At 34.7% G+C, this 16,744-nt stretch overlaps 1 protein-coding gene, 1 non-coding gene and 1 pseudogene across 3 annotated transcripts; 1 reads left to right on the top strand and 2 right to left on the bottom strand.

The window, feature by feature from the left end:
* Window positions 1–173: 173 nt before the first annotated feature.
* On the bottom strand, window positions 174–8,073 carry LOC147556311 (cyclin-D3-2-like; annotated as a pseudogene). Its single transcript, XR_015234108.1, has 7 exons — window positions 7,625–8,073; window positions 7,257–7,378; window positions 6,980–7,165; window positions 6,758–6,893; window positions 6,369–6,651; window positions 323–465; window positions 174–239 (listed from the first exon to the last, which is right to left on the bottom strand). The product of XR_015234108.1 is annotated as a cyclin-D3-2-like (transcript).
* On the bottom strand, window positions 498–579 carry TRNAS-GCU (transfer RNA serine (anticodon GCU)). Its single transcript has one exon. It is a non-coding gene; the product is annotated as a tRNA-Ser (tRNA).
* A 1,099-nt stretch (window positions 8,074–9,172) lies between the features above and the next one.
* Window positions 9,173–14,632, top strand: LOC147556310 (uncharacterized). The gene is made up of 15 exons (XM_086664152.1): window positions 9,173–9,563; window positions 10,091–10,218; window positions 10,701–10,772; window positions 10,858–10,971; window positions 11,183–11,251; window positions 11,351–11,407; window positions 11,689–11,742; window positions 11,818–11,880; window positions 12,018–12,080; window positions 12,276–12,407; window positions 12,493–12,648; window positions 12,800–12,880; window positions 12,989–13,050; window positions 13,145–13,273; window positions 14,279–14,632. Exons 1-14 carry the CDS (start codon window positions 9,389–9,391, stop codon window positions 13,224–13,226), a joined length of 1,308 nt encoding a protein of 435 aa, XP_086520278.1. The 5' UTR covers window positions 9,173–9,388; the 3' UTR covers window positions 13,227–13,273; window positions 14,279–14,632.
* The last annotated feature ends 2,112 nt before the right edge of the window (window positions 14,633–16,744 follow it).

Here is a 16,744-nt window from a genome sequence, read left to right as displayed (position 1 = left end):
AAACTTGGTGCAAGCGACGTGGCCCGAAAATAAGAAAAACTTCTATAACATGATTTCAAAAGCAATACTTTGGGGTATTCAGAATCCCAATAGAAAGTGAGCGCGGAGTCGATCATATATTTACCAATAGAAATCTCTATAATTGGTCCAGAAGATCACTGTGGGTTGAGAACTTAGTATTGTCTGATTTTTTGTATAGTTGGGAAGCCATTATAGCTGATATAGTGAGAGTATCTTAGCTAAAAAAACAGCACAAAACTAAACCATTACAAAAACCATCATTTTATTTTTAAGTTAGAGAGAGTGACAGAATGGAATTTACCGGCATGAACCCAGGTACTTCTCGAAGCTCGTTCTTGAAATAATTCTCTTTAATTACACCGAGATAACCCTCCATTGGTAAATTCATGGATTTGCTCTTTGCTGCTTCTAAAATGAAATGTTCAAAAACAGAGTTGTTGAAAACTGTGAAAAGAACATAAAATAGAAAAAGTAAACGACGCCTGAGAGATTCGAACTCTCGCGGGGATACCCCATGTACTTAGCAGGCACACGCCTTAACCACTCGGCCAAAGCGTCTTTTGTTGTCAATCTATTGTTGTTTATGTATTATTTTTATAATATCAATGCACCAAGTGCACCAAACCCAATTGAACTAAATTGATTAGTTTTGCTATCGAACCAAACCAAGGCAAATCCTACGGCTCCAATCCATTTTTTTTTTTTGAATATTGACTACGATAGTCATTATGAATACATTCATCAATAAGATGTGATAAGCACGATAACCGTCGGATTTAAACTCTTACAGAATGGGTCTAAAGTCCAACTAAACTACTGGCCTAAAGTCTAAGTAATCTAATGGCCTAAAGGCCATCTAATTCTCAAAAAAATAAACTGTGGATTTCAGTTCCGTTAGGAATTGAACGTTGGACCTCCATCATGTAAGAGTACATGCACTACTCACTGAGTTATCAATTGTTGGCACTTCTAGTGCAACTTAACCGTGTTGTGACTGATATGAACACAATTAGTTTTATTTATAAAAAACAAACGTTTTTGTACTCGAACACAAAAAAAGTAATTATGACAATTATATCACAAGAAAATTTATATAAACAGAGTAAAAGTGTCTTTAGTTCAACAAAAAAGAAGAGTAAAATCGTCTTTGTTGTTATTACAATGACCAAACAATTTCGTAAAGTGAAAGAGACATCCACCTAATTTATATTAAAAGGTAGGCTCATAATTAAGTTTCTAACCAACTCAAATTTATTTTGACACCAACTTATATTGATTGTTGCATCAAGAAGATATAATAGCATGGGATTTATATTGGATTAACTTTTGGTTTATTGTTAATAACATTTGAGTGGTGTGTTTGAAACAAACTACGTACTACTACCCCATGGATTCGTTGCCTGTGGTTTAGGCTGCGAATTTGAGTGTCCCTTGTGGGATTCCTTATACCACCATATCGAGCTAATACCTCATTTACTAGGAGTCAGAATTGAGTTATATTCATCCTAAATTCAAAAGCTTAACGAACGAAGTTGGTTACAGTTTGAGTTGAGACATCTCATTAGTCATTACTCTATACCTAACAGTAATTACGATTATGGTTAGTATCGGGTATTTGTTAGTTAATTGTGTTAAATTAAAATTGATGTTTTTGATGTATTGACTTGATGTTTTATGTTAAAAGCATTCACACCTCAAGTAATGCATTTGATAGAGCTGTCGGACCCTGCAATGAGAGATTATATCCTCTTATAATATAAACCTTAATGACTATAGCCTACAAAAAGTATAAAGGGTGGCTCTTAATTATCTTTTGGCTATCTCATAATTTTTATCACTAATCAAGAAGGTTTTACTTCAGTTAAAAATCTAATTGTTTTACTAGAATCTAAAAAATAGGAGATAGATGATTGATCTATTAAAATTGACGATAAATTCTTTTACTGTGTTAAAATTAATATTGTTACAAAATTTGTTAGTTATTATTATTCAATAATCAGTTAAGAATATTGAACCAAATGAGAAACTTCATTGAGGCATTTAAAATCTAATTGTCTTACAATAAAGATATGAAATCATGAAATTCGTAAAAGGAAAAACGAATTATCCCCTCGTTAGAGTAGCCTGAGTTAAGTAGTAGGTGCCTAACAAATATCTCAATACCATGTATTTTATTGATAGCATCGGTCCACTAATAGATCTGGTGCTTCCAGATCCAAGACTTCAAAAGAGAAGAAACAAAGGTAGAGAGAAAGATAGAAAAAAAAAGGAAGTGGGAAGAAGAAAGAGACATAAGAAGAGTAGAACGATGATAAAGGTCAAAGTTGTTAGTAAGATGAAGTCGCGTGACCGAAGATGATGGTGGAGGTGTCGTTGATGGGGTGGAAGATGGAGGAAGAAAAAAATTGAAAAACAATAAAGGTGGGTGATGTTTGGATGAACAAAAGATTACAAATCATTTTTGTTTCCACTCAAAAGTTGTACTTCAGAAAATTCTATGTTTCTCTAAAAATATCGATCTAAATCCGGTAAGAAATAGTTCTCTTTCAATTTTGGTTCTCCCGCATATAGGAATCACCCGTTGGCAATTTTGCAACGCCGACTTGTATATATTCCACATGGACGGACCTACAACTAGGCCATGACCCCCTCGACCTAGTCGTAGCCATGTTTGTGATGATAAGAATAGTGAAAGAAATATGTTAAACATATCATTAAGGTATAAAACCTTTTTTGGTGGGACAACGAGGTTATGACGGGAGGGCCCCGGGTTCAAACCCTCCTGATAGCATAAAATTTTAATTGTGTGTTTAGTTTTTTTATGACTTGTACATACACTCTACTTTCTCTTACAAATTTAGATGAAGGAGATCAAACTTGAATGTAAAAAATTAAAAGACACCAACTATATTTTTTGTTGAAAATATCGTATTTATTATATGAGAAATTTTAAAATAATTTTTTTAGCTTGAGAAATAGATCAACCATCCACATTGATTGCACAATAAATACGAATCCTGGCTCGTTAGTCTCAAATTATGAACATAAAACGAAGTTAAATAACACATAATTTTAACTGATGGTACTACTCTTATTTCAAATTATATACTCATATATATATATATTCGTATCTTATAAATGGAGTAAATATAAAATTTAACCGAATTATCAAATAAAACAACTGAGTTCGTAGTACATTGACCGCCCTTGGTGTTTAGTCTTGGTTCCGTGTCTGGTTCCACTTCCACAAGACCTTTTTTAAGTATAATCCTACTTTAGGGCACCAAAGAAATGTAGGGGGCATAAAGGTTTTAAGTTAATTAGTTTAACTCAAATTCACCCAATTTAGGATCGGCGGTCCATAGTCCAATTTTAATTTAGTTTTGTGCATTCAGTCCCCTCATAAGGATCAATGTGTTATGAGGACATCGTAAATTACCATGTGTCGGAAAAAAAAAGAACTACGAAAGGCGAAAAAACGTGATCTTAAATTATTTTGGTACTCCAATCTAAAATAATTGTTTTGTTGATTTCATCAAATTTTGCATTTTCTCTATACACGGTGGTATTCTCGTGATCACACAAAATTTAACTGTTGTTATTCCTAATTTCGCCTACACTATACCTATAACACTTGTGTTTTTCTTTGTGTAGGACTATTTTTTTTTAGTTTTTGTTAAGGAATTTGTATAAGGACTAGAGTGACATTTATCTTTTTCATTTTGTCATTTTCATCATTGCACATTATTTTCACCCCCTCATCTCCATCTTAAACACCACCACCATCATCTCTCTCTCCTCTCCCCTTCCTCTCTCTTACCCTCTTACTCTCTTACAGTTGGGTTTTCCTCCTAGTGGGGAAACCTAGTTCGGTTTGGATTAGGAAACCAAATCCGGGCCCGAGTCGAGTTTCTTTGGGTCGGTTATTTATGACGGTGGAATTAGGATTAAGGGGGAGTCTATAAATATTACCTTAACCTAATTTAGATGAGTGTGAGGAGCACCAAAGGGGGCAACACAATTAGAAACGCACAAGAGAAGAGGGGAGAGAAGAAGGTTGTCGAGAAGAGCGGGGTAAAACTTTTTCAGCACGCGCAGTCGTTGTTCAGAAAATCCGACGGTTAGTTCTTCTCCAATTAAGCTGAAATTTGGCAGAACTGTTCTTGACATATTCATCTTGTATTTGTACGGATGGATCGTTGATTGATCGCCGAAATCCTAGTGAATTTAGGGTCGTTTCGAACTGCAAATATCTGGGCTATTTTTGTTCTTTCTTGTGAGGGTTTCTCCGTGTTTCTTCGTGTTTGAGATTGATTCTTTTGGGAAGGGTCTGAGTCTCGAGTGGACGTAGTCTGTAACTACTGTGCTTATTATAGTTGATTTGGTTGGACTACGAGTCCCGTGGTTTTTACTTCTCACGTTGAGGAGGTTTTCCACGTTAAAAATCGTTGTCTTATTTACTTTAAGTTCTTTGCTTATTGCTCCCACTATTCTTCTATATTATCCTCGTAACTAGCACAAAGGGAAAAATTCTTATATTTCCGCTGCGCCTAAGTGTCCGTTTTTCCCAACACTTACTCCATCTTCTCCACCCCCTTAGTTTAAATCTAATTAGGTCAAGTTGGATTCACCCCTTTCAACAAAAAAAGAAAAAAAAGTTGGATTCACCCAAAAGCTTCCTACCCCAACATTCTTGGGGTGTCCAAAGCAACAGCCTTTAATTATTGTGTCCCACAAGACTAGGGGGTGGGGGCGGGGGTAGTGGATCAAGACATCCAATGTCCGTGTTATTCGTTGGGGACATTTGAAATGTCCCCAAATGTCCGTGTTATTGGTTGGGGACATTTTAAATGTCCCGAAATGTCTGCGTTATTGGTTCGGGACATTTCAAATGTCCCGAAATGTCTTCAAATGTCCATGTTATTGGTTGTGGACATTTCAAATGTCCCGAAATGTCCGTGTTATTGGTTGGGGACATTTTAAATGTCTCCAAATGTCCGTGTTATTCGTTTGGGACACGAATTTGGGGACAATTCAAGACAAATTAGTTTTGGGGACATTTGGAGACATTTTAGTGTAAATTTGGAGAGCTTTTAGAGAGAAAATGTCTCTCAAAATATGGAAGACATTTGAGGAAACTTGGGGACATTTCAGTGAGGAAGATAATAAAAATAATTATTATTATCAAATTAGATTAAATAATATATAATAAATAATATATAAGATATTATCATATTATTAAATTATACTATTATTATATTATTATAATATTATCTTATTATTATATTACTATATTATATTATTATTATATTCTCTTATTATATTATTGTATTATTATATAGTATTATATTATAATATTATTATTCTATTCTATTATAGTAATAATGATATTATTATCATATTACTATATTGTGCTATTATTATATTATTATAATATTACCTTATTATTATATTACTATATTTTATTATTATAGTGACATAATATTATTATATTATATTTTATTATTATATTAATATTTTATTATATTATATTTTATTATCATTTATATTATATTATATTATATTATATTATATTGTATTATTATAATATATTATATTATGTTATTTTATTATTATATTATGTTATTTTATTATATTATACTATTATTATATTAATGTCCACAGATATCTACAGATGTCTATCAATGTCTACAGATATCTACGGATGTCTACGAAAGTCAAAAAATATATTTCAGATTAGTGGTACAAATATATTATTTCATATGATTATATAATAATGATAATATTAGAATAATAAATGTCCACTAATTGTCCATCAATGTCCTCAGATATCCACGGATGACGAAAGTCTAAAAATATATTTTTGAAGAGTTAATTCCTATATGGCCCCCTACTTTGTGACCAGCTTCTTTTATGGCCCCCTTTTTTTCGTAAATTCAAATATGGCCCCCTATTTTCAAGTAAATGTCATTACTACCCATCCTTTAAATATTTTTTCAAAATAAAATTAAAAATAAAACATTAATTCCACCTCACTCACCTCTCTCCACCTCAACTCTCTTTCCAACTCACCTTTCTCTCTCTGCAACTCACTCCTCTCTCTCTCCCACTCACTCCTCTCTCCAACTCACTCCTCTCTCTCTCCAACTCACTCCTCTCTCTCTCCAACTCACTCCTCTCTCTCTCCAACTCACTCCTCTCTCTCTCTCCAAATCACCATCACCTTCTCCGACGAAGGTCACCGGCCGGAAAATTTTCCGGCCGGCGACCTTAAAAAAAAAAAAAATTTTCTTCTCATCTCTCTCTCTAAAAACTCCGGCGAAGTGGGTTTCCCTTCGCCGGAGTACCTTCAAAGGTAAACGCATCTCTGTTGAAGGTAGTAGGTAAACGCATCTGTTGATCTAGGGTTTTCCTTTTCTTCAACAGAGAATTCTCCTGTGAGGAAGAAAATGATGAAGTCACAGCCCATGATTCATTTGAACTATCTGAACTAAAAGAAACATCTATTACATCGTTTGGGCTTCCAGGAAGAATGGATGAAGATGAATACTTCCTTTTGTTGCTTTGGTTGTGGCAATGGAGGATTGAAACCCTTTTCAAGATTAGTTCATAACAATCATCAATATCTCCCTGTAATAATTTGAAATCAAAATCAAGATCAATGGGTTTGTTTATTATGTTGACTATAAACTTGGGTAAGTCAAGAAATTGAAAACCCATGAATTAAATGACAAACCTTTCTGGTTTTAAGAACACCCATGAGTTGATTTACTAGATTATCAGGTTCAACTTGATCGATTACATATAGCAGCATTGAAGTAGCTAATACTGATGGAAGATACTGTGAAACCCTTGAATCTGAAATTACAAATTCAAGTTTTACAAATTGATGATCAAGGAATCACCTCATAAAAAATGGACATTTTGGGTTTGATTTTGTTTATCTGAAAGAACTAAGAGAAGAAGATGTTCACATTTTTGGAGAAATCCCCAATGTATTGTTCTTCAACCCAAATCTTCTGATAATGTGATCAAAAAATGAAAATGGAGTTACTGGATTCATCCTCCATTGAAGAGTAGAAAGTACTAGAAGCTCCATTCTCTGAATCGTCTTAGCTTCAAATAGATATTTAGTTTCTTCCACCTAAAAGATGGAATTTTTTTTAACAAGGATCGAGATTTAAGCTAAGATTCTAAGAAAAACCCAAACTTTGAAAGTTGAAATTTAGGTTTACCTGTAAATCTAAGAGAAGGGGGACTTGGGTTTCTTCAACCTTGGCTGCTAGAGAGAGACAAGCTACTGCAACAAGTTGAATCATCCATGGCTTCTCTCTCTGATAATGAAGATTAGAAAGGATCAATGAGTCGGAACGCCGACTCATGGCGGATTATGTCTTAGGATAAGAGGGAGATGTACGAACGTACGCTCGAGTCCTTAAGTCCCTTAAGAAGGATGGGGCTTCAAGCCCGTATTTTAAGACGTTCGTCCGTCGGTGGGAATCTGACGACTGGGGGTCGGGGTCTGACGACGAATGAGGTTGACCCCCTCATTCGTTTCTTATGAGGTCGTGTCAAACAACCTTAACCACACAAGCCTGGGCTGATCTATCTAAGTAATTAACAGAGAGAGAAGCAGTAGCAGAGAAAGAATAATGTGAAATGACTCTTAATATCCAATCAACAGCTTCTTTTCTAGCTGATTCAAGATATGGGTTTGATTCAAGATTAGTGATTCTGAAATGGGTTTCTTTCTCTTTGTGAAACAAAGAGAGAAGCTCTTCATCTTCCCAAAACAAATCTTGTTCTAATGACAAGCTAGGAATAAGAGTTGGGTTTGTTTGATTCTTAATGTTGTTGATCTCAGTGCTGTCATCTTCATTTAGTTCATCTTCTTCCCAACGTTCTTCTTCACAAAAGAGAGAGCAGAAGTTGCTCTGTTCTTGGTGGTGTTTATGTGGATCCATTTCCCTATTCTTCCACTGAGAAAAGGTTTAAACTTCTGTTCATTACTTCATTATAATCAAGTGAAGAAGGAAGAACACTACCTCTCGGTCTGTTCAAAGAACAAACCGACTCCGGCGAAGGGAAACCCCCTTCGTCGAAGTTTTTAGAGAGAGAGAGATGAGAGGGAAATTTTTTTTTTTGAAGGTCGCCGGCCGGAAAAATTTCCGACCGGCGACCTTCGTCGGAGAAGGTGAGTTGGAGAGAGAGGAGTGAGTTGGAGAGAGAGGTGAGTTGGAAAGAGAGAGAGGTGGGTTGGAAAGAAAGGTGAGGTGGAGAGAGATAAGTAGTGGGGAGGGAAGTGAGGTGGAATCAAAGTTTTATTTTTAATTTTATTTTGAAAAAAAATTTAAAGGATGGGTAGTAATGACATTTACTTGAAAATAGGGGGCCATATTTGAATTTACGAAAAAAAGAGGGCCATAAAGGAAGCTGGTCACAAAGTAGGGGGCCATATAGGAATTAACTCATTTTTGAAATATGAGTAAAAATATATTATTTCATAATTCATATGGTTAAACAATAATAATAAAATTAAAATAATTGTCTACCAACTGTCCTTCAATGTCCTCGGATATCCACAGATGTCCACAAATATCGAAAAATATATTTTTGAAATATGAGTACAAATATATTATTTCATATGGTTAGACAATATTAAAATAATAAATGTCTACCAATTGTCCTTCAATGATGAGATGATAATAATAATAATAATAATAATAATAATAATAATAATAATAATAATAACAATAATAGTAATAATAATAATAATAATAATAATAATAATAATAACAATAATAATAATAATAATAATAATAATAATGTCCAATACACATTTGGTCCATGGATTCAGTATGTTGAAATGTCCCCGGAACATTTTGTCCGTGAACCAAATGTCTTGAAATGTCTCTAAGGCATTTTGTCTATGAATCAAATGTCTTGAAATGTCTATAAAGACATTTTGTCTACGAATCAAATGTCTTGAAATGTCTATAAAGACATTTTGTCTACAGACAAATGTCTTGAAATGTCCACGGAACATTTTGTCTCTGATTGTCCCCTAATGTCCCCCAATGTCTTGATCCACTACCCCCCCCCCCCCCCCCCTACCTAAACTTATAATAAATGGGCCCTTGTCTAGTATTGCGTACCATACTTGTTTTAAAACTCTGCCATTAGATAAAGAAGGACCCCACTAAATGAAGATCCCATCTCAATCGTACACGTGGCAATCTAGTTTAAGACTTCACACGTATAATTCCGACATAAAAAAAACCCAAACTTTCGTCTTCACATTCTCCTTCTTTTCTTCGATGAACAAGAAAAGAAGTTAATCGAGATCCCCTAACTTTTTCTCTCTCTAATGGCAACCCTAAACTTATTGATCTTTTCAATCCTTCTAGCCCTAATTTGTCACCAAATTAGTGCAGATGCAGGGATTGATAATGAAATAATCACACAATCACCAACAGAAGTTTCTTCTGATTCGTCATTCAAGCTCGAATTAGACCAACTCAAGTCTAAGATCTCTGTTTTAGGTCTTCTCAAAATACTCCATTTCTCCTGTTTCTCTCTCTCATTATGTTAAAGACAATGTGATGTTCTAGTTTCTTTTTTCATCCAGATCTTTGTTTTTTGTTTTGATTTATTAGGGATTTTTGAAAAATTTTGTTGGTTGTTTATAAATGAAATTTTCTGAAAATGGAAATTTATTCTCTTCTAGAAATGTGCATATTTATTGAAATTTCTGTTGTTGATTAGGTTAAAATCATAGGCTGGACTCAGGAGTAACTACGAATTAGCTTTCGTGTAGAAAAACCAATATTACTGTAATTTTTAGCTTTAATGTGGTACTTTGATTTTTTTTTTCTTGGTTCTTAACCCTTTTTAGGGTTTAGTTGAGATTTAGAGTTGATTTAGTTATACTTGGAATAATTGATTTATCTATCAACCCTTTGTTGCTTAAATCCAAAGAGGTTGTAATCTGAAATGATAGTTGTAGTTAATTTTTATCAAACTTTAAAGTTTGAGTAATGGGTTTCTTTGTTTTTTGTTCTTATCATAGAATCAAGTATTGGAGATAAAATCCGAGAATTGGAAGGAAAAGATGAGAGCATTTCAAGGTTGGAAAAAGTCATTCAGGAGAAATCAGATAGCATTTCATCACTAGAGAGGGATATAAAATCACTTCAGGTAAGATTTTTGTATTCAACTTAAATAAGATGAGACCGGTTATATTTTGTTTGGTTAAAAAAACTCACGCATTTGTATTTTGTTTGGTAAAAAACCCAAATTTTTGAATTTTGTTTGGTTAAAAACCAAATGCAATGCAACCCTTTCACAACCATTTGCAACCAGTTGAGACGAAAATACTTAGGGAGTTGTAGACTAGAAAAAATTGAGTGATCATTTTTCACTAAAGCAAAAAATGTATAGGGAGTTTTGACCAAATTTCCTTTATCGAAACAAGAACTTACTTTACATATGGGAGTTACAAAATTGTAACCCGTATAAAGTTGTTTCATCATACAGAATCTTAGACGTGAGAAAGAATTGATCATATTCCTTAAATTATTGAGTAGAAAAAGTATCATAAATATGAAGTTGTGGGTTGTAATAATTTGATCATGGTTGAATAATATTAACGTTTCATTCTCGGTTTTCGTGATTATTAGGAAAAGGGGAATGTAGATTCTGGGGAGCAGGTTCGTAAGGCCAATGCACGTGCCGGTGAACTTGAGAAGCAGGTATTCGTTAGAAAAGGAAAAAAACTAAAATTTGATTTCACCCGGAGAAGTTGCTTATTTTAGTTTATATGAATCTTTTTGGTAGGTTTTGAAACTTAAAAAGGAGTTAGACACACAAACTGCGAAAAAAGATTCATTGGAAGCTCGTGCAAATGAAGCTGAGAACAAATTGAAGATACTTAATCTGAAGCTAGAACATGTAAGTTCTACTTCTTATTTTGTTTCCTAGCTAGTGTTCGGACTTCGAAGATGTAATTTGTAGAACTTGAGCTTTTCGTTATATATTTCATCTTTAGACCCTCTTATCACAATATTAATTTTGGTCGGTACTATTCTAATCCTCTCATCTTTATAATTAGTTAAATGTTAGTGAGACTTGCTTGATATCTTACTCAACTTTTCCGTTACAGCTTCGCCAGACTGACGACGAACAGAAGGATAGAATTCGGAAAACTGAACGAGCTCTTAAAGTGGCAGAGGTATTATTCACTTTTTACCTTTGGGAAAAAGTTATATTGCACAAGTAGATAATATTGTTGTATTTTATTTTTTTTGATTTTCGAGTATTTTCCTTATAGGAAGAGTTAATGAGGACGAAATATGAAGCTTCGTCAAAGATGAAGGAGTTGATGGAGGTAGGACACAAAAGATATGAGATAGTTGAAACACTACTTTCTTAATACTATTACTGTCCATCTGAGGTGTTTATATTACTTGCCAAATGTAGTCCAATTTATTTGTTTCTATCGATTAATGGGTACCCGTCTATTGATGATAAATACTGGAGAGTTAACTGTGACACATTTCCTTTAGCTTATCTAAACTTCTAGTTAAGGTAAATCAAGCTACGGTTAAACGTGATCTATAATATTTTTGTTCGGAATTTGCCGACTTGACATTTGTTATTCTTGATCAGGTTCATGGGGCTTGGTTTCCACCATGGCTTGCAACCCATTTGGTACACTATCAGGTAAATGTTCTCCAGTTTGATGAGTTTTATACGATGAGACCTCTTTGCCGGAACTAATACTTAAAGAACTTTCAGTCTTTAATTGCAACTCATTGGAGTCAACATGGGAAACCTGCGTTGGATGTTGCAATTCAAAAGGTCATATTCTTCGATACACGGATTTTAGACTCGTTCATTTATTGCATATTTGTCCCAGTTAATATGAATTATTGATTGGATATAGACCATACGGTAGGTTTCTCAGTGCTAGATTTTACATATCTAAATTGTTTCAGGCATTGGAGAAGAAAGCACAAGCTGAAAAGTGGGCTGGACCTCACGTGGAAACCGTTAAAACTGTAGGTTTCTCTCACGTTTTCATTTTCTGTGTTTGCTATCATAAGGGTGTAATAGGCTCATCCATTGTCTGGTCATTTCATCTGTACTGAGGAACTTACATTTTTTTCTCTGGAAACATTTAATATTCTATCGGTGAATTTTATTCGTAAGTTTTGTATTTTAATTTTTCTTATTCTTTTCACTATTGTCTGAAGAAACTCGTCCCAGCTTTGAAGGAGCATTTGGTAACGATTACTACTCATGTTGGCCCACATGTGGAAACAATTACTACAAAAACCATTGAGGTGTACGAGTCTTCCAAAACTGCCATAACACCGCATCTTCAGGTATTTTTCCTTTATAAAACCTCTACTTTTTGGTTGTCGTTCAAAATGTTATATCTGATTCAGAAGAGCTTTCTCTTGGTGTCAGGAAGCTAAAAGGTTCAGCAAACCATATGTGGATCGTGTTTCCAGTCTAGCAAAACCACATGTTGACCAAGCACGGATCATTTTGGAACCTTATACAACACAAGCATTTCACGCTTACACAAAGTTTCTGAAGACTGCGACCACATACCATCATCAGGTACTCCATCTTTCCCCCTTCTCTCTTTGCTGGGGAAACACTCTCTCAAGATGAGTCTTTTGAAGTTTGAACCAGATAAGGTATTCGATATACACGGATATAAATCTCAAAGATATTGTTTGCTCATATTCATGGTTCATGATTTTGTTAGGTCCAAGCTGCTGTCCAGGAAAAACTAAGTGAACACGAGTTAAGTAAACCATTAGCAACAAAAGAACTGGTCTGGTTTGTGGTATGTCTATAAAGTGCTGTTTTATCCTTTTGACAGGATTTTCTTCTCGTGGGTATATCCGTAATTTACAGTTGACATTGTTAAAAGTTTTACCTAATTTGTATGTAGGCGTCTGCTGTATTGGCGTTACCGGTATTCTTTCTGCTTAAATTGTTATCAGCTATCTTCTGGTTAGTTCTTTTGCCTCTTCCCAGGATGATTTTAGACTACACGTATGATGTTTGTTTCTCTTATCAATTTAGTGTTTTTATTCTAATTTTGTAGTAAAACGGCAAAGAAATCTTCGCGGATTGCCAATACTAATCACTCTCGGCGGAGGCCAAAACGGGGGCATTCTGATAAGTAGAATGATAGATATAATTTTAGGCAAGTTTATGGCATACTAAACCCCAGGTATTCGACTTAGTTCTTTTAATACTATTTCTCTTTCTAGTTTTTGGCTCCTTAAATCTCTGCTAGAATACTAAACCCCAGCCACCCAACCCTAGGTAGGTCCTTTAGCTGCTGGCATAGGCAGACCTATGTGAAGACCAGTCTGGACTAGAGTCCAGACAGGAATTTTGTGTTGTGCATATAGTACTGGGATGTTTGAAGGTAACTGAAAAATGGCCCAGTGGTTCAGACTGTGCTGTTGACCTGAGAGGTCTCTAGATCGAAACCACGCTAGTAATATTGCTTTTCCGTAGGCTACTGTCTTTTAAAAAGTTCTTGCCGTAATTTTGCTCTTTGAGAGTTAAAAAGAGGAGTGGAACCCTGAACTTCGAATAACATAGTTTATGAGCCTGTGCTAAACCACTGAACTATGTCAGAAGTGATATCGATTGGTGAAGGACATCATCTCTTGTGTACAGTATGTACATGAGTAGAAATATCAAGCAAAACCTGTTTTACTGTCTACCAATCTAATCGTTTGAGATCCATTTGCCAACTAGTTAGTTGCTGCCTCCCTACCTTCGAGATAGCAGGTTCAAATTTTATATCTATATTTTTTTCCCCGTAAATGAACACTGTAGCTTCCTCCGGAATTTTGAGATGTCTAGTTCTAAATTTGAGATTTGGCATGATCGGACAGAATTTTGAGGTTCCTTGAGAATCTGAGATCATAGTTTACAAGTTTAGTTTTAGGTTAGCCTACACTAATTCGAAACAGCCAACACTATGAATATCCAACTCTCTATGTTCTTATGCCCAAACTAGAGGACATTACGTAAGTACTTAGACCCATCCCCCGCCCTATAAGTTTCCAACTTTAAATACTAAAGCATCGTTCCAAATTTCATGTCTATTAAGAAAATAATGTATGACTGCATCTTTTTCCCGTTTGATCTCATTGCATCAAATAAGAGACATGCAAGATTTGTTTTTATGCACTGAATCTGTTCTTTTATTTTTGTGCAGAGGAAGTAGTCATACTGCTAAAGACAAAAGCTGTTGTAGACATACTATGGTCGGCGTAAATTGGTGTTTCGTCAAAAAAAAAATGCTTCATACTTCTCACAGGGATTTCTGAAGTATTATTATTATTATTGACAACTCTTCTTGTTCTTTCGTATTTTTGGTCTTTAACTTGTTAATGTTTCATAGGATTAGATTTGCATCTTTTATGGATTTTCTTTTTATTCTTCTTCAATTGTGGGTAGTTTAGGGTTAAATGTAGTTGCTAGTGGATTCTGTGTTGCAGTATTTATTTGGGTTTCTCTTACGTATAGTTTGGGAGATTTTATAGGCAATGTCCAAAGTTGTTAAAGGTAATCTCGCTTAAGACAATCTCTAGTTTAGTTAAAGGCAATGTGTGTTTAGGAGGCAATGTCTCAACCAGTGTTTGACCTGACGTGTCAATTGACGTTAGGTCGTCGCTGACTGACGGTCAACAACATATTTTCTTTTTTCTTCTTCTCCTCTGACTAGAACCTAACGTTTTTGAAGAACTTTTTCTGTTCTACAAAAACAAAGTCAAGACTTTGTTATCTCAGCAAATGAACGGAGCCAAACTTTAGGGAACAAATAATAAGGTTTGGCTCACATTTTCATCTCAGACTTAGCCACTCTCACATTTAGGTTCTCCATGGACTCCTAGATGGATAAAACACAAGTAGAAACTTCAAATCTGCAGAGAACCCCTCGCTAGAGAAGGTGCACTTCTCTGCTAGCCTTGAGAGGTGGTATTTAAGTTTTTCTCAAATTTACCCTCTCAGAGTCTTCATTTTAGGGCTTCCCTTTTTCAATTCATTAGGAGTCCAAATACTTCTAAAATCCTTTCCCTCTTAGGGTTATTTTTCTTAAAGGAGAAAGAAACTCTATCTGTTTAATATATTTTATATGGTGTTCACTGTTCCCCTCTTATTTATTTGATCTTTTTTACTCTAATATTGATTTAAGTGGTTGATTAAGAAGCAAAGAAGAACAAGAAGAAGATGTAGAATATGAAGAAGGAAATAGCTGAAGAACAATTTTATTTTTCAATTAAGGTCGTCCGGCGTGGGTGAAAATAACCTTCACATGTAGCATTGTCTTGTACCAAACTTGGTAATAGGAATTGACTAACTGTCTAAGTTAAGCTTGCAAAATACATTACCTTTTAACGATAAAAGACATTGCCTATAAAATTTCGTATGTATAATTCACTCAAATGTTTTGTTTAAAGCTTCGTTTGGTATGTGTGAGAATCGGGTCAGAAAATCAATTTTTCACTATTTTGTTGGACGGAAAAAATGTGACAATCGGTTTTTCGTGATGAAAAATTAAGTGATGAAGAATATTTACCACCCCCACTAGGGAAAACCATTCCCCATTTTCTCCGTGCTATGCTTTGCGCTCTCTCAACCCCAAACCCCTTAAAGAAAAGAAACTTTATTCTCATTTCTCATAATTAACTTTCTCTCTCATCTGCCCATGTCTGGTCATCTTTTTCTCGCATGCTACTAAAAGGCACTTGGTTTTTGTGCTTTAAGCAGGCGGCTCTATAACTATCCGGGTCATTTTTTTCAAGAAAATTATAAGCATTTGGGTTTTTTAATAAGCCACCATTGACCTTTATACATAACACATTCGTACATCGAATAATGAGTTTTGGAATGTTATAAACCTCAATAGAAATTTTTCCTTATCAGTTGAAAATTGGTTGGAAAGAAATGATTATTTTCTAACGCCCTGTTTGATAGCGAGTTTTCTCGGGGAAAGGGGTAATAGTTTCTCGAAATATGATATTTTTCCACGGTTTGGTTTGTATGGGGAAAAGTGAGGGTTTCTCTCACGTGACATGTTTTTCCCAACTTTCCTCAAATATGGGGAGACTCTTGACCCCTCTCACACACGGGTAAATTTTTCTCAGAAAGAAACGTTGCAAACTTTCTCCACCTACGGTATCACACGGGATTCACAACAGGTCTCTCTCTCTCTCTATCTTTACTTCTTCTGTCTTACCCAAACCCTATACCATATTATTGACATGCTGATTAAAGAAGGTAACATGGAGAATGGAAGATGGATAACAATGGAGAATGGGGTGAAGAAAAATTGTTGTTTTGGTGAGAATGCCCAAATTGATTCATCATCTCAATTCTCAAATCACAATTAGAGGATTATTTAGCATGTTCATGAGGTCTGTGAATATTAAAGATGAAAGACTGTGAATATTAAAGATGAAAGACCCATTATTTCCCTTGGTCATGGTGATCCCTCTACCTTCCCCTGTTTTAAAACTTCGAAAATTACTGAAGATTCTTCTGTTGATTCTCTTCGTTCTGTTATGTTTAATTATTAATTCTTTTAGCTGACTATAGCTAAGTCAGTGATGTGTTCTCAACCAACAAAGAAGTGATTAAGTAATTAAACTTGATTATCTTTCTGAGGAAATTAAGCAGT

This window comes from Eschscholzia californica, unplaced genomic scaffold (genome assembly GCF_041429995.1).
Source record: "Eschscholzia californica isolate CP2 unplaced genomic scaffold, dmEscCali1.0.p SCAF_2, whole genome shotgun sequence".
Lineage (NCBI taxonomy): Eukaryota > Viridiplantae > Streptophyta > Magnoliopsida > Ranunculales > Papaveraceae > Eschscholzia > Eschscholzia californica.
This window is presented reverse-complemented; position numbering and strand designations above follow the sequence as displayed.